The sequence below is a fragment of the Stegastes partitus genome, unplaced genomic scaffold (assembly GCF_000690725.1).
Source record: "Stegastes partitus isolate 25-593 unplaced genomic scaffold, Stegastes_partitus-1.0.2 Scaffold1669, whole genome shotgun sequence".
In the NCBI taxonomy this organism is placed as follows: Eukaryota; Metazoa; Chordata; class Actinopteri; family Pomacentridae; genus Stegastes; species Stegastes partitus.
In genome coordinates, this window is record NW_007579400.1 from 114478 (window position 1) to 141564 (window position 27087).

Consider the following 27087-nt stretch of genomic DNA (forward strand, 5'->3'; position numbering starts at 1 on the left):
CTGATAATGACTTTTGCTCCATTGATCCGGCTCCAGAGCTTGACCCGAGTTCACATGCAGGCTGGACATCACTCCACCCACAAACTCTGCCATATTGGCAGGTGCCAAAACTGAATTCTTGATTAATTAAACACCCTTGGGAGAGCCTCTCTGGCCATGAATGGGGTCAGGCTCGCACTTTCTCACGTTATGTAAGAGAGGTGCCCACCGTGTGATGTGAGGATGTGGTCACTTATTGGGTTATGTAATACTGTACAAGAGCTGCAAAGGGAAACATAACGAGCAGGAGATTATCAGTGTGTTTGTGTTGGAGGTTAATGTGGCAGCAGGTGTTGCTGAATTTTATTTATTTATACAGTTTTGGACTGACTGGATCACACTCTGCAGCTATTTTGGGGAAAGATTTTAGCGGGTATTTGATAAAAGTTTGTGTTCAAATGTGCTTATTAAGATGAATATCGATAGAATTATAAATTATAGATCAATTTCTCATCAAACTAGAGTCCAGGATTTTATAGTCTTGGAAAACACACTTCGGGAAGCAAGCTTTTAAATATTATGCACCCAAGTATTGGAACAAAATTCAAAACCTGTTGAGATCAGATTGTCTATTTAAGATCCTGGTGTCCAACATAGAGCAGTACAAGTGTTTTCTTTAATTTAACTTGTACACTTTCTCTAACTTTGTGTAAAGTGTTTTATTTTGATTGACTGTGGCGTTCATTCTGTATGTGAGAGTATATGTCCGTGTAAATATCTATTCTTTGTGTTTTATTCTGTATTTATTCTGTGTTTTAGTAATAGCTGAAAAATGTGTTCTTTGCTTATTGTCATGCTTACAGGGTACCCATGAAAAAGAGAATATTTACTCTCATTGGGGCTTTTCCCCAAATAAATAAAGGCTAGAAAAGAAAAGAAGTACCATGTCATTTTTAAAGGGGAGTTCCAAACATAATAATAATGTTTTTTGCACTTTTTATGTTGTCTGACTAAAGTTATACCTGAGCAACAAATTAGAAACTAGTCACGTTCAGGAAAAAGGTGGCATACTACAGGGTAAAGGATTTCTTCTCCTTGTATCTACTCTTTTTTTCCTCATTTGTTTTGGGAAAAAAAACAAACCTGTAGTTTCCTGAAAAGGCACAAAAGTGAAATTCAGTGTTTCAATCATTAAGTATTCAAACAGTTTGAACCTTCTGAGTCTAAGATCCTGTTTTATCAATGTTTTAATAATATTTCTGATACGTTGGTAAGTTATCAGGGAGTGACGTTTCTCCAGCTCTTTGTATTTTTCTTCCCGTGGACATCACAGCTGGGCTCCGGTCCTGCTGCTGAATAAAGGTTCACAGAGGGAGGAAGGGGGACGACCGTGGCGGGGCGGAGGGGGTTTGATCTCTCTTCACAATAAGTGATGGACACCGGATCAATATCGACATTGACACAGCAGCTGTCCTGCTCCTATCAATGCTTCCTCGTAATTGCAGCGCCCAGTTTTAAAGGACAAACTCATTTCCATTAACATATTTTTTTTCTCCAGTTTGCAGAGACCATTTGGTGGCCAGTTGGTGTCCGATTCTGAGGGATCTGCTCTCATCAATACAGCTCGTTCTTATCGATAAGGGAAAGTGAAAGGTTCATGGGGGAGCAGCTGAAAATATACAAAGCAGTCATCGTGGGATCCGTCAGGGTTTTGGTGTTGGGCTTCGGACAACATGACTGTGAACAGATCTGATCTTAAAGTTAACCATACTAAAGTTATTGACATGTGTTGTGCCAAAATAAAAAATTATTATTCCAGTAACACGCTGTTGAGTGTAATTTATTTAAAGGTTGTCCCATAAATAGGAATGCAAAGACAATAAGCTGCTCAAGAAAGGAATTGTTAATTGATTATTTGAGCAAAGAAAGAAATTTAGCTAATTCACAGGCAACACATAAAAATTGAGCTTGAAGGTTCATTATTGATCTTGGAAACTTAAGTACAAAAGCGTCTTAGCACAAGGTTCATTTACCAGCTTTTCCCCTGAGCTTTCAACTCAGAGTCTTCCTCAGCAGCTTCAAGGTTTCTCAGTCATCATCTTGATCGCTGAGAAACATCCTGGAAAGTCAGTGAAAATTCCAGACAGTGTGTACAAAACTTTGTATGGTATGTGTGGTCACTGTAAAAGGTATCAATGAAATATTCTTACAAATCAACTCAGTGTCAGATTCCTCTCTATGCTACGATGCTGTCCAAGCGGTTGGTCGTCTTTTCTGCACAGGAGGATGTTCTTCAACAGTTCATCAGAGGAACTGAGTGAATACAGACTTAAATCATTGCAATATATTGTAGAGTTCAGTAAAAGCAGAATTTCTGATTAGAAATTGTATTAAAATAAAAGTCACAAAAATACAAAAGTACATGTAAAGGACTGTCCACCCCCGTATTACTCACACTTTTAAATATAATTAAATATAATTACATGTTGTACTTTCTTTTGAGACACCAGAACCAGTAGACGGCACTTATTTGTCTGAGAAAAGTAGCATTTCTATTGGTATACACAGACAGTCCTTTAACCAGTGACTATAAAAAGCCTCCTTAATATTCAGCTTTATTCAAATAACAAGAGAAAGACGGAACCAATGCCAGACACTTGAATGTCCACAGCTCAACTATTTCTGGTCTAAGAAATAGTTCCACACAAACAGTCGACCTGCTGCATGATGCTCTGGTTGGACGTGTCCAACGACATGATCCTGCTCTCCAAACATGTCCACCAACTTCACCAAACCCTTCAGGAAGCAGCTCCATTACGTATCACAGTGGTGTGACTCGATACTGACTTGTGATTTCTGGTCTTTGACCCCCGCTCTTCATCTGCGTCCTTGTTTTTTTTCATGATGTTCATTCTGTTGTTGGGAAGTTGTGTGTTGGAACATGAAAATAATTATTCCCCTACATGTTAAAAGAAGGGCTGTGAGGTGGCTCAGTGGTTAGCACCGTTGCCTCGCAGTTCGAAGGTTGCTGGTTCATGTCCCGGTGAGGACACACTGTGCGGAGTCTCCATGTTCTCCCCGTGCAGCGTGGGTTCTCTTCGGGTTCTCCAGCTTCCTCCCACACAGTCCAAAAACATGTTGGTGGTTCTAAATTGTCCGTAGGTGTGAATGTGAGTGTGCTTGGTTGTCTGTCTCTAAGTGTAGCCCTGTGATAGACTGGTTACCTGTCCAGGTGTCCTTCACCCTGAGTCAGCTGGGATAGACTCCAGGCCCCCATGACCCTGGTGAGGTTTAAGGTGTATAGATGATGGATGGATAAGCAAAAAGATAGGGCCTGTAGGTGGATGCACCATATTAACATGTCTTATAAAAAAGTAGAAAGTAGCTCCATATTCCTAAAGTTTGTGCTAAAGTGGGAGTCCACATCTAATTTCTGTGGGTTAACGTGGACACGGACTCTTTACTAGTTTCACATCGTACTATACGGCACTACTGCTCATCAAACACACAAAAACACTGAGCAGAGAATGTTCGTATAAAGTAGACTCACTAGTAGAACACCATAACATACACCTTGTACTTTGTGTCGTCTCTCTTTCGTAGTGTGTTTTGTTTGTGATCACTGCTTCGTTGTCACTTTGCCTCTGCTGTCCTTTCCTCTCTTCCCTTCACCCAAACCCGAACTGGTGGAGGCCGATGACTGCCCTCCCTGAGCCTGGTTCTGCTGCAGGTCTTCCTCCTGTTCCTCTCTGCTGTCGCAAATAGAAATAAGAAAAAAGGAAGATGCATTAAACAAGAAAGACAAATGGAAGAAGAAGAAAATAAAGCTTGTTCAAGTAGGTAGTCTAGAGAGTTCGTGGATTTGTCGGCTCTTCGTCACTTTAGTTCTGGATTAGTCAGGTTGATCTCTAACTTTAATAACGCTGTGTGGTCTGAGCTTTTATATTTCAATTAGTTGGGTTTATCTCCATACTTAATAATACTGAAGGATCTCAGCCTCAATACTTCAGTCAGACAGCTTAATCTCCATAATTATTAATGCTATTTGGTCTTAGCCTTAATATTTCAATTATTCAGGTAAATCTCCATAATTGATAAAGCTGTAGGGTCTTAACCTTAATACTAAAACTAGTCAGGTTAATCTCCTTAATTAGTTATACTGTAGGGTCTGTGCCTAGGTCAAGTTGTAAATTTTAAAGTTGTATTTTTTAGCATTTTTGCAGCGTTTTCATCCTTAATTTTTAACATTATAAATATCACGGTGGGGTCTAAGCCTTGATATTGAAATTAGTTCAGGTAATCAAACTAATAATACTGTGTGGTCTTAACATTTATATGTAATATGATCAGGTTAGTTGTACTTTATGTCATTTGTGTAGGGTTTTAACCCTGAATATACTCAGGTAACTTTTTATTTTTCATTACTTCAATTTCAACTTATTTCAGTGTTTTGTTTTGTTTTTCCTTCTTTAATGGGAGGGTATGAATTTATTTGAGGACGACTGTAGGTGTGATGAGCAGCAGCAGGGCTGTCCGGATGAGCCTGTGTCCCTGCAGCTAGGTGGCGCTGTCACACGCTGCACGGTGGCCGTCAGAGGTGATCGATGGCCGGTGTCCATCCCCAGAGGAGGGAGGCTGAGCTCCAGCATCTGCCCGCAGCGGCTCTGCTCGTCAGTAGCGGAGCAGCGCGTGAGGAGGAAACAACCATGAGAGAGTAGCTGGCACGCGCGGACAACTCTAACGTCAATGGCGTCTGTCAAAAGGAAATTATACCAGCGTTTGCTGTTCTTTCTCGTTTTTCTTCCAATCTCAGGTGAGAAGCCTTTTCACTTTTATCATGTGTGCGACTGTTTTTTATTTTTAAAAGCAGGATAGGGTTTGTTTCATCACTGACTGAGCGGTTTGATGGTGTGGAGACTTGACCAGAGCTCCAGATGCTCCGTTTAAACTTTCAACTGAAATCCAACTTTTAGCTCCCGCTAGCCTCAAACGACGAATAAACAGGATTATTAGCTGCTTAAACTATTTTAAACGTTTACATTTTCGGCGGATAAATAACCTGTATTGTTTTAACCTTCATGAAACGCTAAAATATTGTCTAACTTTGTGTGAAATTGGCAGTAAATCGTCGTGTTTTAGCTCATTTAACCCTCTGTGAACTCTGTAACGCAGCAGTTTCTCCTCAAAATATTCAACTATTAGTTTAAATGTATATTAAACACTTTATGTATGAAAGTTCAGTCCAATTTAACCACCTCGTTTTCTTGCTGCATCAGTTTCTAAGCCATAGCTAGCTAAATATAGGAAGATAAAATAAATGATGACATGAAAAAATACTTTAAATGACTCGTTAGAGCTGAGCAGAGGTGAATTAAATGACTATTTATAGTGTAAAGTACTAGAAAGTAAATCTGTGACTCCTCAAATTAAACATCAAAGGTCAGTCCAGCATGAACCATCAGAAAATCAAACATACAGGAGAGTTATTGATGAAATTATTATTAATATGACGAAGATGTATATTGTGGACAAGATCCATACATGGTCTGATTCAGGAGAAAATCTATAAAATCTAAATTTAGCAATTTCCCTGAGGTCTTGTACCGAAGGGATTAATAAAGTTTTATTCTTTTTTATTCTAAAATCCCATTGTTGCTGCCTTAATGTGGATTAAAAACAGTTTTAGGTCGTTAGATTAATGCTTGGCCCTGAAAGTGAAGTTGGCCCTTTATTATTAGGTTTCTGTGTAAACTGCAGGGACTAACAGGATAATCTGTGTCACCTTCAGCCGCTGACTTTATAGCTTTAAGTAAGTGGAGCAGAAAGACCTAATGAAGCCGCGGTGTGATTACTGTACTGGGCGCTTGTCCTCATGCTGGCAGACCTCCAAGCCTCTTAAACGTGATATTTCTCCTTCATCCGTGTCACGCTTCTATCCACTAACACTGATCGTACCCAACTACAGGATGTTGAGCCACGACCTGTAATAATCGCAGTTACTGACTCCAGATAATAAGCTTCGTGCATCCCCATAAGCCAGCGCTTCGACTGGCGTGTAAATGCTTTAAATTCTTTGTTGGACTCCTGACGGCGCCTTGTTCCTCTGCCCTGACAGAAGGCCCCATGCTGATCACCACCTTCGCTTCTCCTGTGCTTCTCTGACTGCTCTCTCTCTCTCTCTCCACAGGTGTTTTCTGCTTTAGCGAGTTATTCTTCGTCAAGGAGCCCCACGATGTCACTGCCATGCGGAAAGAAGCGGTGATCTTGGACTGTCAGGCGCGTGGAGAGGCAACCATTGATGTCAGATGGCTCAAGAACGGAGTAAAAGTCGTGGAGAATGAACGGGTGTACCTGTTCTCCAATGGCTCCCTTTATATTTCGGAGGTGGAGAGCAGAAGAGGAGACAAATCAGATGAAGGGTTCTATCAGTGCCTCGCTCAGAACAAGTATGGAGCAATCCTGAGCCAAAAAGCCCGTCTTACAATCGCAAGTGAGTATCCGTGCTGGAACTGTATTGGAGATGCAACAGTGAGGAGGACACGTGATCGACAACAGACACAGTCAATAGTTTTGTATTCTGGCTGTTCAGCTGATGAGATTCAAATCTAACTTCACATATTTATTTTTATTTTTGCTGCCCAGTGTTGCATTCAGAGCATCTTTGGTGGTAGCAGGAAGAGAAACATCGTCTTCAAAGTTAGAGCTTAAAAAAAAGATGCTGCTCAGAAGGGGAAAATGCCCATTGGTGTGTTAATGAAGGCGCAAGAGATCTGAAAGGTTAGGAACTGACCAGGATACTGGTTCTCCAGTGCTAAAGAGCAGATGACCCCTATTCACTGGCCTGGGCTTTCATGTTATTGCACCCCTGGTCGCTTGAGGAATTGTTCTTTTGGAATGCTTTCTCCTCCAGTTCTGGCCTCGTATTTTAAGAAGGAGGTGGGGAAGCTTCAGGCAGAGTTGGGCTTTTGGGACCTTATATCCCCTCCTCCTACCTGCAGGCCATGCATCTTGCTGTGCCCACTTTGGTGGAATGAATGTGAAACATTTTACCCAGCTGCCACTGCATTCCCATCTGTGCTGAAACATGCATTCTTAACATTGCGTGCAAGATGCCGTAATTTAATTTTATATTGAAATGAAAAAAAAGGCAGAAAATAGATGTTTTTGATGTCTTGTCCGGTGATTAGGGCTTTCATGTAATCCTAGACTGTTTTACATTGAAGGCCGTTTCTCCTACAATGTGATGCAGACACTGGAAAGATGAAGAGAAGCAGTTTAGAAACTTTGTTATTGTTTTTGAACATTAATTCTGAGGGTTTTCTCAGTCAGCAATAGTAGATTTCTTTGTATAAAATCAGTTTCCTTTGGCACCTCATGTCCGTATGAAGAGTAACAGGACCTCAATAACATGCGGAGAGCAATTAGTGTGAGTTACATACCAGCTTCAGGGCCTTTCTTTTTTTTAACATAAATTATTCCGAAGCAGTACTTTACCACATGCAGTGCTCTCTGGCAGAGCTCACAGGCACATCTCAGATATGTTCAGGTACCTACAGAGTTTATATATTTTTATTAATTGATTGAGTAGTTTACCTGCTTTATAGCTTGAAGTTAAGAGGTGATAAAGGCCGCCAGTAAGCTTTACTAGTTTGTTTTAAAATGGCACTTAGACCTGCTGGAAGGTCTATCTGGAAGCTCATAAAATTTTCACATACCTGAGAAATGCTCAGTTGAAGGACACAGGGGTAGCGATGGGGGTTGTTGCGAGTGGTCTGCACACACACAAACACACACACATACGAATGTGAATTGCTGTTTCCCAGTACTGCGGCTTTACCCTGAGTATCTAAATGACCAAACTTTATTGCAGGCCCTACCAGGTCAGTAGGGATTCGAGGCTTTGCACACAATTGTTTTCTGCCTCACTACTCTGGTGAAAGAGTGAAAAGCTTTTCACTCTGACTGTTTTTGTCCACATTGCCTCCCGTGCTCACAAAAGAAAAGGGGATTCTTTGGGGGGGGGCAATTGTTTGTCCCTTAAATAGGTGGACAAAATAGCTGGACCTAGTGACCACAGAATGACTAATTACATTAATTGTAAAAGTTAAAGATTCGTGAGTCCACAGTTTGATTGCAAAATCAGGGTGGCACTGCTCATTACCACTTTCTTGTATGATCTGCCTGTTAGATAAAAGTCTGCTCAGAGGATATGTGAGCATTTGATTTTGATGTTTGTTAACCAGAGAAATCTTTTAATTCAAGTGGTATTGTGTCCGCAAGTCTTTTCATATGTTAATTCCTTAGTTGGAAGACAGATAGTAGGACATGTGGGGAGCCTCAGTACCTGCTTTCCAGAGGCGATGTGATACCCCTCTTTATCATGTTGACATGTTTTACGTCTCAGGGGCAGGAGCTACAGTCCTTGGGAGCTTTTCAGCCCTTTGCTCATGAGCTGTGTACCTGCTAGCTGTTAACTGAAGAGCACGGTGGTGATGGAGGGTAAACTTAAACATTGGGGGCTAATAAAGCACAAAGGTGAGACGGGATCTGGCCTTGATGAAAAGGAATGTGACACCTGAGCCGCATCGTGTGACTTTTGTCAATAGACCTCAGATTGATGGGGATTTCAGGAGACAGATTGCCTCCTGAGTTGGCTCCCTTCCTCTGGCCTCTTACGCCACGTGACCACAGGTACCTAAGGCATGAAAACAGAGAGAGGAAAATGTCAGATTCCTCACTAACTTGTGCAGGTATTGCCCACATGTTGCCCCGTGGACACTGTCAGATGTAGAAAATGTTCTCGATGTCAGGTTTCACAGATGCACTGCAGATCATTTCACTTACGTCGATAGTGAAAATCACTTTGTGATGTTACTGCTCTGTTGTGGACTCGCATTATTGATGCACTAAAAAGCAAAGTCTTTGGGCAAGAGTTCCAAGAACAGTTGAAATCAATGAAATCAGGTTGTTGAAGGTAGATGTTTGGACGTGTGTTGGAGAATAGCCCACTGTTGGGTTTGTACAGCGTAATTACATAACATTATGTGGCAAGAGAAAAATGCTATCAGGTCATTTTCTCTAACTGAAACAGAAACACAACATTTTATTATGACACAAGGAAAAGAACTGTATTTATGTGGGTCTGATCCATCACGGCACATATACCATCTGCATATTCAAGCAGTGCACTCCTAGCCTGTCGTCCAATAGAAATGTGAATAATTTAAACAAACTATGACCATGAGGTATATTTTCTTGTAAAGTCTAATGAGTGCTACTGTAACATAAAGCTTCTTATACACCTCAGTGCAATATAATAGTCTTCTAGTGTAGGGTTTTGGTGTGTTTTTTCTAGTTTTGGTAAAGAGAAGGATCGTTCTCACAAGTGCAGGTGTCACTATTGAAGACATATACTCACATGAATTCTGGCACTGACCATTATTCACTTTGTGTTTAAAGCTGATGACAAAACAAGCTTTAAGGGAGGTATTTGAAGGAGCTGCTGCAGTTGACTTACAATGTTTATTTTACCTCACTGGTGTGTCCATAGGCAGCCAGGTCGGGACCGCAGCATTATTTTAAGTTGCTAAGGAATGCATCTGACTTGCACTGGCTTGGCACAATTAGAAGCCCCAATAAGACGAAAGCAAACCTTGCACAGTGTGAACTGTGACGTGAATGAATGAAATGCCCTTAAGTGGGACAACTCAAAGCCTGGAATCTTGTTTTTCTCCTCTGCTGGATACGAAAGGTTACCATGGTTCCCCTGAACGGCAGGCCGAGAGGTCAAAGGTTTCTTTAAACTGTCCAATAGATGGAGGGCAGCGAGACCGAGAACGGGACTTAAATCTTTCCTACAATAATGCTGGATGCTCGTCGAGTTTATCAGCTGCCTTAGTAGTCATCAGTGGATCTGCTTTTGTTTCCATGAGCATCTTTTTCTGTTTTATCTCTTTGAAAACTTTTATTTGTCTTTTTTTCCCCGGGTATTCCAGTGGTTTAATAGTAAAATTTTAAAAAGCTGTTGTTAAAAACAGAGTGTAGGTATTTATAGATTGACTTTTTTAACTTTGTCCTCTGATGTGGAGATTAAAGACAATGAAGCCACTGTCTCAGTGGAGGGTTGCTGTTGAGTGATTGGAAAACTTTGTGGCAGAGATAAGGAGTTGGAGGAGGGGGAGGAATGCTCTTCCCAACACTGCTCCCCCACCGCCCATTCGGTGCTTTGAGAGGTCACACCGCTCATGGGAATAGCTCTTTGTTTAGCCAGGCCAGTGGTCACTTGACTGTCCTGCAGCCTGTGTGGAGCAGCAGCACATCTGCCATCCAGCCAGTGATTGATTTGTGGGCTTTCTCAGCTTTGCATTCTTCTTCTTGCTTATCAGCCCTCTTTTTTCTGCAGTCTTTTTACTAATGTTCAGTGGGTTCAATGAACATTGTAAAGGACTCATCACTCAATTAAATGGTGGTGCTTTTCACCACTGGTGGAATGAGCAAATAAAAAGTAAAATAAACTTTTTTTGATGTAACCACATAGTGCACTTTAGGGATCATACCCGTAGGAGGAGTATATTTAAAAGTTGTGAGGGTTGTTTATGTGATTCAGCAAAGGGCCCAGATTTCATGGGTCTCCTGATGGCCATCAATTCAGTGTGCAATCTGCAGCATCAAGAGAGGATGATCAATTTTAATGTCTCACCCAAAGATTGGATCCTGGGGGTGGGTTGGCGTAGGGATGGTTGGGGGCCATCACTGCAAACACAACACAAGCAGCTTTTGTTAGCCACTGTGTTGAAACTAAGTTGAGGTAAACATACTGACAGCATCTCAGGTCTTTAGAACTGGGAGAAGGACTTTGTTTGACATTTTCACAGCAATATCTTATCCTGGCACTACAGAATCAATGACAATTTGTTTGACACAGAAAAGTCCCCAAAAACTATGAACTATGGGTAGAAAGTCATATACAAAGTGCATATAGGCTAGTATAAGATGTGCAGAGTTCTTTGATGCAGATTGCCATGACAGCTATTTTAGCATTTGAAGATGAAGATGAAAGTTCTTTATGTAGTTTTGATAGCAGTCAAAGTTTACCCCTTAGTAGCACTAAAAGCTCACATGCAAGTGAAGTACGTGCTGTGCTGTGGCTTAGAAACTGACCGCAGTAACCAGAGGAGAGAGGGCTGAACTAATTCCTGGCATTTGTAGGAGAACCTTTGTTTGGGCCTGACCTGTCCACTGACCTTTAGTTTGTTGAGCTGCTGGCATCAGGAGGCCCATCTGCTGCAAGCTGAGGAGCAAGCGAGTATAGTTTTACTTCTCTGGTTCAATTCAAACTACGAGCTGAACTACTGTAAAAACAGAAAACAGGAGGACATATAAAACAGACTGGTATTTGTCTGTTTAGCTTCAGATTCTTAACTCTGAACATTGCTGGTAATTAGTTGTATAGTTGTGACTCAAACTCATGAAAATCATGCTGATAAATTCCTTCCCTCTCCTGTCTGATATGGTGAGAGTGAAAGAAGATGACAGCTTTTAAACTGATGGTTAAACGTCTGGGAGCAGCTGGACTATATCTATTGTTTTATTTGCTGTAGTAGCAACAATTGGCAGATGCCACTGATATAACAGAGAAGGATGTTATTACAAAACATACTTTTCAAGTCACATAACAAGAGAAAGGGATTTCTCGGCAGCAGTGACCAGCAGCGCTGGTTTGGGGTGGTCATCCAGGGCTCTGCTGAGTTGAGGGCGAGCCAGGATTTGTGGAGGTCAGAGGTGAGAGGTGAGATTGCTGGGAAGGGCAGATGGTCAGAACTGTTTCTTCAAGCTTTCGGGGAATAGCCTGAGATATTTATTCTGTGTTTAAGTGAGAGGAGAGGGCAAAATGTTATGCCAAAGGTTTTATGTTTGTATATTTTAGTGTAGTAAAGGAAATGACATGTCACTGTTTACATGCACAAGGTTTTTTTTTGCCTTCCATTTTTCTTTAGTGAAGCACAGATATTAGGCTGACTAAATGTGTATCACTAAGTAAATCACAAAGAGCTTGATTTGTTTGCCTTGATAATTTCATCCATACATTAGATACCCCTCTGCAAACATCATCGCTCAGAGCAGAAGGTTAGCCTCCTATTTTCAGCTCGGAGTGCTCGGGCCAGTGTGCGACAAACCCTAACACTTATAGATTTTCCACCTTGTCGTACTAGTTTATCAATAATCAATGATTATCCTGCTGTTTGTCAATTCAGAATCACTTGACTGAGTGGAAGGGCAAAGCAGAGAGGAAAAGGATCAGTGCAGCTCATCTCTCATGCCCCTGCAGTCATATCACTTCAGCACGTTAATGGCATTTTTGTAGGAGCATGCGTTAACGGAGGAGGGGTGAGAGAGGGTGGCTGTGTGTGGGAAAGAGTGCCCGATTGCCTCTCCCCACTTCTGTCTTCACATCAGCCAGCCACAGCCGGGCTACAGGGGTACCAGCGCAAGACTAATTTGATTAAATGTGTCTTTAGTGAGGAGATCTGATCCTGACAGCACTTTTCCTCTTGTCCAGCATGAACGGTTTATTGGCAGATACACAGTCTGACAACAACAGCACTGTAGTAAACAACATCCACGCATTTCATATTTTCAAGTTCCCCCTTTAAGTCCTGTAATGGCACTACGACACAGAATAAAATATAGCCCCAATAGTCATTTTAAAATTTAGTTTAGCAGTTATAAATACAAATTATTTCAATTAAAGTCTAGTAATAAGAAATAGGAAATGATTTTAAGGCAAGAACCAAGACTGTCAATCCTTTCTTGGTCAAAATGACGTGTTTTTTCCTCCACAAATGTCAGCGTGATTTGCAGGCGTGTTGCTGTCAAATGTGTAAAAGTCATAATTCACTGAATGTTATTTCTGGCAGTCTGAGCACTCCTGCTGTTTAGCACCACAACACCTGGCAACTCCGCTTACACACAGCCATTCATCATTCCCCTCATACACACCACTGTGTGTTTATTGCAGTGTAGGGATTTCCTGCAGCCTTTTCTCGAAAGCAGAGATTACCATCACAGCATGGTGCTTAATGCCCTTTGTGTAGAAACATAGCAAGGAGGATGTTGGATATTAAAGTCAGAAATACAGTCGCCAGTGTGCAAGGCAGACATTTATGTCTTCTCACAGTTTTGTTTGTGCTTGTTTCTCCTGGTTACCAACAAAGTTTTATGTTTGTATCATGTTCAGTTGCTTAATTAGAAGAAAAGTTAATGTGATTTTCATTTATCCCTCTGAACGTATCTCATGCAGCTTCTTTCAAACTGTAGAAGACCTGAACCCTTCTTGGATGTTGTTTGAATGGTGTTTGGTATGTTTATCGGACAGATATGGTTTCAACTTGATGCACTCCTTCCTGCTCTTTTGTGTTTCTTCTTTGCTGAGTGCTGATGGCTCACTGCAGCAGAAGCGACTCTGAGTGTGTGTGCAGAGGTTAAAGAGCACCACGGTGTGTTTGTTTGTCCATTACTTAAGAGGTGATAGTTTCATCTCAAAAGCAGGCAGTGCTTTACCTCTTTATCTTGAAAATGGGACTACTGAAATTAGAAATAGCGGAAATGGGTTGAATGCAAAGATATAAGACTTTATCTGTCTGACCAATTGTAAAAATCCTTTACAGTCTATTGATTGGTCCATGCTGGTGCCATCCATGATTGATATATTTGTTATAGTTAAAAGTTAGCATGCTGTGAAACTTACTCTTCTCCCTATCACAAACAGCAGTTCAATTGATTTCTGTTAACAAATGACTGACCTCAGGGTTCTGCAGCTTTTTGAGAAGAGGGGGATGGTACAGCAGTGGGTGACCTCAATGCCTTTTAGGACTTTTATGGCTCTGCAGGAACTACTGTCAAAGAGAGCATTCATTAACAAAAACAGCTAAAACAACTTAAGTCATTATAAAATGCATATCCTTCTCCTGCTGTATAAAAGGCCTTATTGTAATTCGTGTTGGGTCTCATTTGCTTGCTGCTCAGCTGGTGGCTGACAACAGCTCAGTTTCAGGGAAACCCTATCCACGCAGGATGTAGCTGTTCCACTCCAGTCATCACCTTCCTGCAGCACTCAGCATGTCTCTAGCTTTAGGTAATAGGCATCTCTGTTTTCAGACTTCGACTGGATCTGACTGAGATGGATGGGTGTCTAAAATGTGTATTCTTTATAAAAATACGTATTACCTGTGAGAAATAATCATCATTGAGATTTCTTTTGTAGAAATGTCCACATAGTTTATGTATAATGGCAATTTTATGGTTGAAATCAGATTTCCTTCCGGATTTAGGACCTTTTACATAATGATGGCCGTGAAAGCAGCTTTGTCTTTATTCATTTAATTGACTTAAACCTAAAGTGGGCTTTGAGTTTATGTCAAAGCAAAGTTTGAGACAACGCATGGAGCGAAATTCAACACTGGCTTTCACAAGAAAGAAACACCTCAAGGGAGTTTCCTGTGACTTTATCTTAGAAGGACTGCATGTGAGGGATAAAAAACGTGAATGCTGTCTCTGTTGTGGGGAAGAATCCTGCTGGAGTAACCAATCATCTGGGCTAGTTCTCCTCATACTGCCTTTTGACAAATTGACAGCCTCAATATGGGACTCAATAATCGTTTGTGTGTTACAAATTCATTACTAGTCAGATGAGATAATGATAACCTGCTGCTAGTTTGATCTTACTGACAAGTTTGTGATTGTGACAACGTGGCAGTTTTTGGGTCATCTCAGCATCTAACCCATCTATTTATTGATAGACACTTTATAACATCCCATTCTGATATGCTATGAAATCAATAATTTAAAAAAAAAAAAACATTGTTGAAAAATCAGACTAGTAGTTAAATTTGTTTTGGCCCTGGTAATACAGACCACATTTTTTCATTTGTAAGAAGTCTTTCATTTGTGTCTCGTTCTGTTTTCCTGTAGGTATCTCCGCTTTTGCAATCCAGCCGACATCCATAGTGGTGACTGAAGGCTCAGTTGCCAGGTTTTCCTGTAAAATCAGTGCACACCCTCCTCCCATCATCACTTGGGAGTTCAATCGGGTCACATTACCCCTCACCACTGAAAGGTATGCACTCGGTTGTTTTCAGTTTAGCCTCATGGTATTCATTTACATGTTTATGTAAATGAATACCAAACATATTTTTTGCAGCAGGACTTGACAGATAATCTGTGACCACACTTAGCCATTATCAGTTGCTAGAAATACTAGTAATTGCTCCATATTGTTAGTGATAAAAGCTGAGTTGTATTTGTGCGTGTCTCCATCATTCAGAATCACAGCCCTGCCCAGTGGTGTTCTTCAGATCCACGGGGTGCAGCGGGCGGATGCTGGAAACTACCGCTGCGTTGCTACCAACATTGCCAGCCGTCGCCGAAGCATAGAGGCCACCCTCACTGTCACCCCAGGTGTGTCAGCCAGCTCTGGTTTTACAAATGTGTTGAGTCAGTGGTCAATAGGTTTTTGAAAGGCTCATTTATTCACTAACAGGACATTACAGGGAGGTTTTTACGTGACTAAAGTTGTCTTCCTGTATCTCTGCAGCTCCCAGCCCCCAGCTTCCCCAGAGACCACGCATCATCGCCGGGCCACAGAACATTTCGGTGTCACTGCACCAGAATGCCATCCTGGAGTGCATGGCCACAGGCAATCCCCGACCCATCATCTCCTGGAGCAGAGCAGACAGCAAGTCCATTGATGTTTACAACACCAAAGTGTTAGGAAACGGCAACCTCATTATCACAGACATCAAGCCCCGCCACGGAGGAGTCTACATGTGCAGAGCCACCACGCCCGGCACACGAAACTACACTGTGGCCGCTGCCAATGTCACTGTACTAGGTATAAACAGTCTACCAAACTATGGCTGTATATGTTTTGATTTTATATTGATAGTTTATAACTTAAATCATTGCTGTCGTTCTTCTAAAGCACCACCTTCCCTGTCGGAGTGGCCGGAGAGCCTGACCCGTCCCCGTGCTGGCACCGCCCGCTTTGTGTGCCAAGCTGAAGGAGTTCCCACGCCTCAGATCACTTGGCTCAAGAACGGAAAGAAAGTTCACTCTAATGGTCGGATCAAGATGTACAACAGGTATGTTTCACTCTGGTTCACTTAAAAATGGATCCCAGTGACCCCATAAATTTCCTCCCTCACATGTCAAATGTATTTGCGTCACATACTCTGACATAATGAACAGAAGGCCTAACTCCTTAAACCGTGAAACACTCATTAGCGGTTGTTGTTGACCAATTTACACAATTTAAATAAATAATTTGCTCGCGCTCCTACAGTAGAAAGGAAACTGAATAATTTATAGGTGTGCAAATGGGATTTTAGTTGCTTTCCCTGTAATTCGCTCCTGCTCCTTATTCAACTGTCAGTGCTTGTTAAGGTGACTATAGAATGACTACACCCTGGAAAAAGGGCCTCAGAAAGAGACAATCTGGGTGCATTCTCATGTGTCTATCTGTGTCTGTGTGTGTGTGTGTCTGTATCTTAGCAAATTGGTCATCAACCAGATCATCCCTGAGGATGATGCCATCTATCAGTGCCAGGCAGAGAATGAGCAGGGATCGGTCCTCTCCATGGCGAGGCTCATTGTGGTGATGTCAGAAGATCGACCAAGTGCGCCCAGGAATATCCGAGCTGACACGGTGTCGAGCTCTGCCATCCTTCTGGCTTGGGAGAGGCCTCTGTATAACTCAGATAAAGTCATTGCCTATTCTGTGCACTACATGAAGGCTGAAGGTGAGGACATTTTTTTTATTGCGTCTTTGTCACACAGGGACAGCGTTATCTGAATTAGAAGGAAACTGTTAATATTTTAAGACATTTTATGGCATCTTCCTGCCTACAGAGCTTAATGAAGGTGCAAACCCTGCATTATCAATGCTACGTTGTTGGACAGAGGTCACAAAAAGGCAGAACTCCAGAGTGAAGTAGAATGACAGCCTTTTTTAAACAAACAGAAGTAGCCATCAGAACCATAGTCCTGTGGAGTTTCAAGATGCAGGGTGCCTTCCTTTGGCTGACAAAATGCAGGATGAACACAATACTATTCACTAAAAGCACAAGGGTTGCAGTGTGGCAGCAGAAAAGCCTTAAAGCCTTTCAGCCTTCCTGGGAACTCTTGCTCTTGACAACAAGAGTCACATTCAGACAATGTAACATTTCAGGAAAATGTGAAGCCTATGCATTCAGGCACCACACTTCATTATAATGCCACTGACTTCCATTGGGGAGGTGAAACATACAGAATTCAACTTGGGAAAAAAGGACCACCTGCTGGATTTTGTTGGGGATAAGAAGGTCAAAAAAAAAAAAAGAAGGAACGAGCTGAACAAATTCCCTGTTTTATTCTTGAATAATTGGCATCTGTCAGGGATTTTCTGCACTTGATACAGATTTCTTGACACAGTCTTCTTGGCCCCAGCCAGAGAGAATAGCTTTTCACTGACATTGACAGAGTATCAGACAGTACACTCTGCACCTGAGGTTGTTGACAGAGAGGCTTGGCACTAAATTGAGGCTCTACTGAAAAGAGGAACTAATTAGCCTGCGCGATGGAGTGTCCAAAAGTGTGTATTCTGTGAGGCATGAATTGAACAGAAAGCAAGCTTTATTAAACTTTGCAGCGAGGCTTACTGAGGCATTCAGACGATAGAGACTGCTTTTTTTTTGTTTACTCTGAAGTATTTTGTTTACCAGGTCAAAAATCAGACCAGGTCATTTTTTCCCCCCAGAACACAAATACATCTTGTGTGTGACTTTGCTGAACTGCTCTAATTAAAAAGGCCATAAAGGGAAGAGTGTAGCTGCACAATATTTAGTGATGACATTTTTATGAATGAAAAAGCTTTGAGAATACACAGAACTGCATTTGACCTGTTTTAAAATAGGACAAGGTGAGTGAACCAAGGTTAACTCATTTTATGCTCTTGTCACTGGTCCAGGATTAAACAATGAGGAATATCAAGTTGTCATTGGAAACGATACAACTCGGTACATTATTGATGACCTGGAGCCAGCTCGCAACTACACCTTCTACGTGGTGGCCTACATGCCCATGGGAGCCAGTCGAATGTCGGACAACGTGTTCCAGCACACGCTCGAGGACGGTGAGGCCTGCGCTCGGGGAAAATCATAAATCATAAAGTCCTTCACACAGTGATCACAAAATCAAAACCAAGTAGCACAGCAGAGCGAAAGTCTATATTACACGGACTTGTGTGCAGGCATGGCAAGCATGAGGTAGCCTGAAATAGATACTGGAATGCCTGTAGATAAGTGAATTATGGACAATCACGTGGGTCACATTTTCACATTAATTACTTTAAAATATTATATCATTACTTTAAACAGGATGTGTGACTGCATCATGTAGTGATACTCATTATAATGTGGCAGTTTTTATATGTTTTGCCTTACAGTTTTACTCTGTTTCCATAAGGGGACAATATGGAAAAGCCACTGTACATATAATTTTATACTGTAATGCTGACACATATTATAACACATATATAACACATGTATAACTCTTTTTAAAGGCAATGTAGCCAAACAGGGATATGTGTTTTGGCTAATCCAGCAAATTAAATACTGGATCGTACTGATAATTTACCCTAGTGATACATAAATCACATAAAAAATCTAATTTTGCCATAAATCAATCTTCACCTTTGGCAACCGTTCTGGCCTAATGCAACTGAAAAATGAATTGGACAGAAAAATTGGCATATCCCATAGTTACTGCTGCTAACAGCATGTGTACTTTAATACTGCAGGTCTCATAATTCTGGTGACACTTTTTAAGCAGCTGCTTTGTTAGCAGTACATCACAGCCATCAGTAGTGTTTCTGTTTAAAAGCCAAACCACATTGTGTTGTTTCAGTAATTCAACTTTTCAATCATGTCATGAGCAAGAACCGTTTTTGATTTTATGCTGGTCATAAGCGTGAATAGTTTTCCTTTCCAGTTTAGACAAACCTTCGGAGATGATAGCTATTCGAAAGCTTTTACTGTTTGATTTAGACGTGCATAATGCGGTGAGGTGATCGTTTGAGTGTCACACTTAATGTTCCTGTCTTGGTCCATAGTTCCCCTCCGTGCCCCGGAGCTCAGCCTCACCAGCCGCAGCCCCACAGACATCCAGGTGTCCTGGCAGCCTCTTCCAGACAAGCTCAGCCGTGGCCGAGTCTCCGGCTACCGCTTGTCCTATCGCACCAGCTCTGAGAGTGCAGTCTCACAGATAGAACTACCTGGAGAAAAGACCCAACATCTGCTGGAAAACCTGCAGCCTGACACCATCTACCTTCTGCGTATTGTTGCCGCCACCAGCGTAGGGTGGGGTGAGCAGTCTGCCTGGACGTCTCACCGCACTCCAAAGGCATCCAGTGCTCGAGGTACAACATTTTCATGAACTGTCCCCATGATTTATGAAATGGCAGCATGTCATCATAAAGATGAAAAGTGATTTTGACCATTTCAAATGTGGTGAAAATGAAAAAATAATCTCATTTACAAAGAGGAAGTTGATCCAAACGGCTGAATTATCACTGCTCTCCCTTGTTCAGATAGAGCAGAGCTTGCTCTAATAATCTTGTTAAGGCATTGCGTTTGTTACTCTGTGACCTTTGCTCTGCACTGTCAGTAACACTGGAAGGGCTTCAGTCATGGGTCATAAAGGGAGCGACTCAGGCCTCCGGGTGGGAAAAAGTATAGGGCTACATCTGAAGCTTTGATGCGGGGGATGGGAGGATTCGTTTTTCCTGCCCATCTCTATTGCCCTCAATCCCCAGTTTAAACCCGGACAGGGGTCTTCAATTGGAAGGCCTTCGTTCCCTTCGTTCCTAAAATGAAAATGTGTGAAATGGCTCCCTGTTGTGTGGTTTTCCTGGGTCTGTATTGAGTGTGAAACAGCTGGTGAGGCATCATATGGCAGTTTTCAAAGAAAACCTGGCCAGGAACCTCCTCTGTTCTTCACAAACACTGGAAACAGCTGAGTGCTTATGTTCCAGTTTTCTAAGAAAAAGTGCCTGTTTTCTGAAAAACTTCAGTTATATGGTATACACAGAAAAACAGTGATTTAAAGTTTTGGGTTACATTCCCACTCTAAATAATTTTCTTGAGCACAGTATGGAAATGAAAAGCATGTCAGCAGCAGCAGGATGGTTTCTTTCAACATACAGAGCAACATCTGGATCACATGGAATTTTATCCAGAGTGTTTTTGTTGTTAAATTTTTTTTTCTGGTTCCTATTCTTTCTACAGTTCCTCTGGCTCCCGAGCTGCATTTGGAGCCTTTAAACTGCACCACTATTTCAGCACGATGGCAGTTGGCACCGAGAAACTCAGCCAGTGTGCAAGGCTACAAACTCTTCTACCACGAGGAGAGTCAGCCTGAGAGCGCCCCGTTGCAGCTGCGCGCCTCCGATTATGCCCACACCATCGGGGGCCTCGGTGAGTTTTGCTTCAGGTCACCTTGTGCCAGTGTTGTACCTAATATGTAGGTCATTATGCACTATCTAGATAGACGTTCTATATTTATACTGCAAGATTTTGAGGAATTCTGCAGGAGAAAAGTGATCTTCTCTGACACTAAAGTTAGTCATCTAACACCGTGATTAGTGTTAATAACTAACATAACTGATGGGGTGGTGTACATGTTGTGCGTTGTTTATGGAAGGTTATTAAGCAGCTAAAACACATGTCCCATATTAGAGTGTATAAAAACAACCAAAAACAGAAGCACAACATAGAAGGATTTGAGCACTCACCTACGTATTTCTACATATTGTAAGCTCAATGTTTTCAGGAAAATAGTGGACAGATTTGGTTAAAACCAGCAGCAGCAGCATGTATTGATAGTCGAGCATATGAGCGATCAATCGGCTAAAGTCTTGTCACGTGTGGAGCAAAGGTTCATTAGGCATGGAGCACAACAGCATCACGTCACACTTCCATGACCTCCCAACCTCTGCGTGCGGCTTTTCTGAGACTGCTGGACAGTGTTTGAGGGATATCACGGCTTTTTTTCTTCTTTTTTGGCCTTTAGGTCAGATTCATTTTGACTTTTTTTGTTCGAGAGAGGAAAGGGGTCTCAGGCCAGTGCAGTGGACAACTGACCATCTGTGGCCAGAGGGGGTCAACCAGGTGGCCAGCAGCTGACTTGTAAATCAGGAAGCTCTGAGCTTGAATGAGATCAGAAAGAAAGAAAAAAAAAAGTAGAGGAAGCACTATAAATTACTATAGGTGTTAACTCTAACTGCTGCAGGCATTTTGTTAGTTAGATATTCACTTTGGGAAACACGACTACTTTTGATGCTAGTGCTGGAATATACCCGCTATGAAACACATTACTTATACTTACTATTTCTACTCGTAAGACTGGCATTAATAATGATAAACTGTTAAAGTTACATAAATACTGACTTTATTTATCCAAATCTAAACCCATTTCCCTGTGATGCTGCTATAATAATGTTTACAGATGGTGGTCAGAAAGAAGTAACCAAAGTATTTCCCCTTCATTCAATTTAATTTGGGTTTTATTGAGTATTTTATTTTTACACTATTTGATTTTGTTTCAGAAGTGTTTTAATATGCAGAAGTCAGCTGTTTCTAAGTTTCAGTATTTTTTTCATGACTCTTTCTTGTGCTGAAAAATTAAAAAAAATATATTCTTGGAAGATGAGCAAGCTGCAGTTACTCTGTAAAATTAGCACAGTTAAAAATAAGGTTTTTATCTGAATAGAAACAATAATCTTTTTTGTGCCTGTTTGTTAAAGAAGCTTCGCGGGGCTGTGTTTTAAAGAGGGGAAAGCTGTTTAGTGGAGGTTGATTTATCATGTGTTTTATGACTGCTTTGAGCAGTGTTGCTGGAGGAGCATTGACATCAAAGACCCTCATTGTGTTGGGCTTTGAGTGCCACAAAGATACTTTATTGGCCAAGACTTCAAGGAATTGCAGCCTCTGACCAACTGAGCTGTAGGCTAAACAATGAGCACGTCTCGTGACCTCACTATCTTGAGATTTCTTTCTCACAAATTAGCAGCAGCGGAGAGCGTGAGGGGTGAGGTGTAAATAGAAGTTTCTGACCTCCTGTGTGGCAACACTTCCTGCAGCAGAGAAAACATTGTTTTGCTGTGAGGGGACTGACTAAAATGGCATTAGTGCTTTTTTCCCCCAATTATACATTCTTTCTTGAAGACAGTAATTTCTGCTATTTTTATATGTATTGTATTTATTTTATTCTAATCTATTGATACAGCATAGTCTATAAAAAAATGACTTTTGAAAGGCTTTAATAACATTTGCATTTTACAAAGCAGTGAATGTTAACTATGAAAACTTAAATACAAGAAATTGTAAGTGTGTGGGAATCTGGATATGTGTCAACAACAATGATAAAACCTGCTGATAGTAACTCAAATGGAGGAGTGTCCTAAACTCAGTTAACTAACTCTCTAAGAGGAAAAATGTACGATTTCTTTTTTCAAAAGTTTCATATTCTCTATTTAAAGGTGCCCAGACACACCCACAGATTCCCAACATATGATCTTTGTTGAATTATTGTATTTTTTTTTGTTATGAATGAATGCGTCGATAGTTATTTTGCAAATCGTACAAGAACGATTTGCAGAAAATTTTATTGGAAAGTGAGATGAGCTTTGTTTATATATTAGTTTTGTGGCTGATAACTCATATTGTTATTATTTATTAATTTTGTTTGTCTTTTGAATTCCATTTTGAAGCTCTGCTGTAAGTGGCTTTGAACCCGTTGACTTCAAAATGCTGAATGTTGATTTTTCTCAGCAGGTGATCACTGCAAATTAAATCTGCTTGTACTGTAAATGGCATTTCCTATAATCCACTCAATGTCGTACACAGCAGCCATCCCCTTTTTTTGCCAATAACATTGATTTCTGATCAGCTGCGGTAAAACTGGATGCTGCTGATTCAGCTCTGTGTCCGGCTGCAGAGGAGCCTGCTCTGAGCTGGCCTAGACAAGGCAAGGCGAGGCGAGGCGAGGCGAGGCAGGTTTATTTGTATAGCACAATTCTTAATCAATTTAATTCAAACAAAACTATAAGAAGACAGATAAAATCAATCCACAAAACATAAAACACAATCATTAATGAATTACATTAAAAGAGAGGAGGTGGATAAAATCAATCCATAAAAACAGAAATATAATCATTAATTCATTAAAAACAAAGAGTGCAGATAAAATACTTCCAGCTTGTCATACGCACATCTAAATAGAACCGTCTTCAGCCTGGATTTGAACGTTGTCAGAGTTGAGGCCTGTCTCACATCTTCTGAAGGACAGTTCCAGATTTCAGGACTCGAGCAGCAGCGTTCTGGATCAACTGCAGCCGTCTCGCAGCTCGTTTAGAGAGACCAGAGAGCAGGATGTTACAGTCGTCTAACCTGCTGGAGACAAACGCATAGATTAGTCTAAGTCTGGTTTAGACACTATACCTTTGATTTTAGCAATGTTTTCAGATGATAAGAGCTGCTGATGTTATTGACTTTATGTGGCTGTTAAAGTTCAGGTCTGAGTCCATTATTACCCCTATTAACTAATATTCTAGTCTGAAGTGAGATGTTGACTAAATGAGCGAGTAACAAACTGCTCAGCTTTAGAAATCTAGTGGGTAACTCATCAAGGCAACATGTCCATGAAGTCAGATCGGAGATAACGTGTTCGACTGTTTGGTCAGTGACCGGTGTAAAATGTGTCAGCTCTAGGTGTCTAGCTGGCTGCAGGGTTGTCAGGGCTGGAGTTAGAGGAATTATTTTAATCCCTGATTTCACCAAGCTTTCAATATGGTTGGGAAGTCTCATAGGTGATGGTGGAGATGAGAACGATAGTGAAACGTCTCTGGTGGGTGTAGATGCAGCAGGTGGGTCCCAGGCCTGTGATGAGGGCTGTGGTGGTGATGATAGAGGTGATAGAGGTGCTGCTATGACGAGGCAGGAGCTCTTCTCTCACTCCTCTCTTCTCTTGGTGGCAGCACAGGGTCCTGTCCAGGCCTATTCTGATGCCTCAGAGCGTGGAGCAGGTTATCCGTCAGTCGTCTCACTCCACCTCTGTCCAGGTGTGGGCCTTTTCCTTTGAACAGATGGTCGCATTGCTGGAAAAGATTGAAGTTCTGTCCTCTGGACTCACAGACTTTGGACAGCCATGTATTCAACTCCTGTCGATGTTTGGGAGAGGTCCACTGATAGACGTTGGGATTGCCACTTTATCAAGACTCTCAGATATTTTATTGAAGTCTTCTTTTAAGATTTCAGACGGTTCTTTTCTGATGTCCACTGCACCCACGTGCACAATCAGCTGTTTCACCCGTTGATGTTTCACCAGTTCCTCAGCTCGTAGTTTTGTGATGTCAGAGACTGTGGCACGTGGATAGCCGCAAGTAACTATTCTGTTTATGTTTATATTAGATATGGCTTCGTCTCCAAGCACAAGGATATCTTTGACCTTGACACTTTGCACAGTTCTTCTGTCCATCTGCTGCTTTGTACTGACTTCAGCGTTTCTTTAATGCACAGTGACTTCATAGTTTTCTCTCTGTTTGTTAAACTCAGTCACATTTGACTCTGGCAGCGATAAAAATCTGTTCGTTAACTGTATTCTGGGTGATGTTACATATCCTCCATTGATACCAGCATTTTGACTTTGTGTCGGCCAAGGACCAAGTCGATTATAAGTTTCTTTATAGAGTTTTGGAAAGGACACGGTGTCATTTAGCTTTCATTGAAAGTAGCAGCTTTTTCACCTTTTTTCTTTGGAAGTAAATGTGGACTTCTTCCCTCTGGATTCCACTGGGAGCATTGGTGGTGGCAGCAGCTCCTCCCTGCCTGCAGGTTTGTGTATTTCTAGCAGATTTTTGTGGATGATACACTACCTTAAAGACCAGGCCTACTGTTAAATGATCACTTGTGATGATTCAGGTGATTGAAAGCACACTGTGACGGACAAGAATGTGTTTGAGAGGCTCCAGTTGGGTATAAATGGCACAGTGATGTGACCTTTCCTCGCGTTTGTATTCTGTGCTTGGCCGGTGAAAAGAACATGTATAGTCGCAGCTTAAATACCTCTCATACCTGTTGGCACCAGAGAGCGCTGTGCGAACAACTGTAGATTTATCTCACAGCTGCAGGCCATGTTGCTCCTTGTCCACTGCTTTTAGCAAACACAACGCAAAGCGTGCTCGGTGTGAAAACTAAATCAGAACTGCCATCATTATTTTGTGCTTAACCTGCCTGTGTGTCAGTATGTGTCCCTGTGCTGATTTGTGTGAGTCGGGGCAGAAGAGAGGGGAGGTGGCGCGAGGGATGATAGATGCTGGTGTGAGGGTTCAAGCAGGAGATGACATTTACGGCCCTTGTTCAGGCCTGGCTTACCGCGGCCTGGGGGGCCTTTCGCAAGCGAACAAAACTTCAGGGGCCAATGGGAACTGCGTTTTAGCTGTAAAAGAAGGGTGACCACAAATGGCTCAGATATGCCCTTTAATACAAACAGAATAATTTATGGCCGTAAAGCCACGTATCCCTCTGGAAAACACTCGAGGAATCTTATGGTTCCTGAAATAGAATGAAGTTTATAATGTGTAGAACTGCAGCCATGTTTCTATTTTGTAACTCAAGAGTGTTGAAATTAATAAGTTTTATCAGCAATTCATAGTTTTAGTCTTTTAATCAAGAAAAAATCCAAATAATAGTGTTTCCAGCTTATTCAACGTGTGCATTTTCTGCTGTTTCATGTTTTATACGACTGTAATTTGAATATTCAATTAAGTCTGACAAAAGAAAGCGTATTTGTTGAACACATTTCCCACAGTTTTGTTGACATGTTACATAAGTGGTAGATTAGATTTAGAGACTTTCTTTATTTGTCATTGCAGATTTACACAGCACAGTGCTCATCAGAATGAAATGTTGTTGCAGTAGTCTCAAAAAAGAACAGAGACAAAATAGGGAATATATGTGTAAAATAATACAAATAGGTGTGAATGGGAGAAAACATAAATAAAAGATGCTGCCTTAACAGGATCAGAATCAGGATCTCGTAGAAAAACACAAGGCATCAACATTTAGTGCACGCCGTCTCCTTATCTGTATCAGTCTGTTTATTGAGTCGGTACACAGTAGCTGTGTGTTTTATGGATGGTTAAGTAACATCCCTGTTTTTTGTCATCTTGCTATTGACACACCAGGATATCACCACTCACTCTGCTCGCATCACAATGTTCCCGAGAGCGTCAGCCAAACTCCAGTGTGGCTGAAAAACAAACCTGTCTGCTGAGTTCTTCTCTTATCGGGACGCTGTGACACCACTTAAGTGCCGTTTTACTTTGACTCTTGGCGTTTCCCTGTTTTTCCACTCACTTCCTCTGCGTGACCCTCCCCCTTCAGAGAGAGAACCGTAACCCCTCCTTTTGCAGGATTTAGCTTGCCCATATTCCATGTCAAAGGTCGTGGCCCAGATGTCAGAGCTTCCCCCCTTTCAGAGCTCCTCTCTCGCATAATTACGACAGGCCCATTGTATTGCGGGCCTGGGTGGATGTGCAAACTACATGCCTGCTCCTTTTTAGGTGGACACCGAGGCTTAACAAACTGCAACAAAAACTCCGGATAACAAGGTGGACGTTGTACGAAAAGTCTGGGAATTTAGTTTTTATATCTCTTTGGAGCTAACAAGTAGAGATAGATGCTGCTTCTTTTAATTCTGATCATCTCCCTGCTTAGTGCTGACACAGTAAACATTTATCTACTCTGCACAAAGACCAGCAACTCATGAGTACACTTTATCTTGCTAATGAGTGGGTCATTATATGTTTTTTTCTTAGTCTTTGTAAATAACTATTTAGAATCCTGAGCAAAAAAAAAAGAAAAAGAGGCTCATCTCATATTCCACACCCATGACCCCGGATTCTTTCAGAGTTTTATCTCAGCCTGACCTGCCCTGCTGTGGCTCCAGTGAAACTCCTCGGGGCTGCATGGGGGTGCAAGTACCGTAGCTCCACCCCTTCTAAACTTTGCTAACCTC

The 27087-nt window shown here is 41.6% G+C and overlaps 1 protein-coding gene across 1 annotated transcript in view; it reads left to right on the top strand.

Moving 5' to 3' along the window:
• The first annotated feature begins 4725 nt into the window (after positions 1-4725).
• prtga (protogenin homolog a (Gallus gallus)) overlaps positions 4726-27087 on the top strand; it is a 28647-nt gene continuing 6285 nt past the window's right edge. Inside the window, exons 1-10 of the mRNA XM_008301409.1 lie at positions 4726-4792; positions 6167-6469; positions 14950-15094; positions 15302-15435; positions 15572-15868; positions 15959-16118; positions 16528-16775; positions 17981-18145; positions 19124-19429; positions 20298-20486. Of these exons, the coding sequence (XP_008299631.1) occupies positions 4726-4792; positions 6167-6469; positions 14950-15094; positions 15302-15435; positions 15572-15868; positions 15959-16118; positions 16528-16775; positions 17981-18145; positions 19124-19429; positions 20298-20486 (2014 nt within the window). The remainder of the gene's footprint in view (positions 4793-6166; positions 6470-14949; positions 15095-15301; positions 15436-15571; positions 15869-15958; positions 16119-16527; positions 16776-17980; positions 18146-19123; positions 19430-20297; positions 20487-27087) is intronic.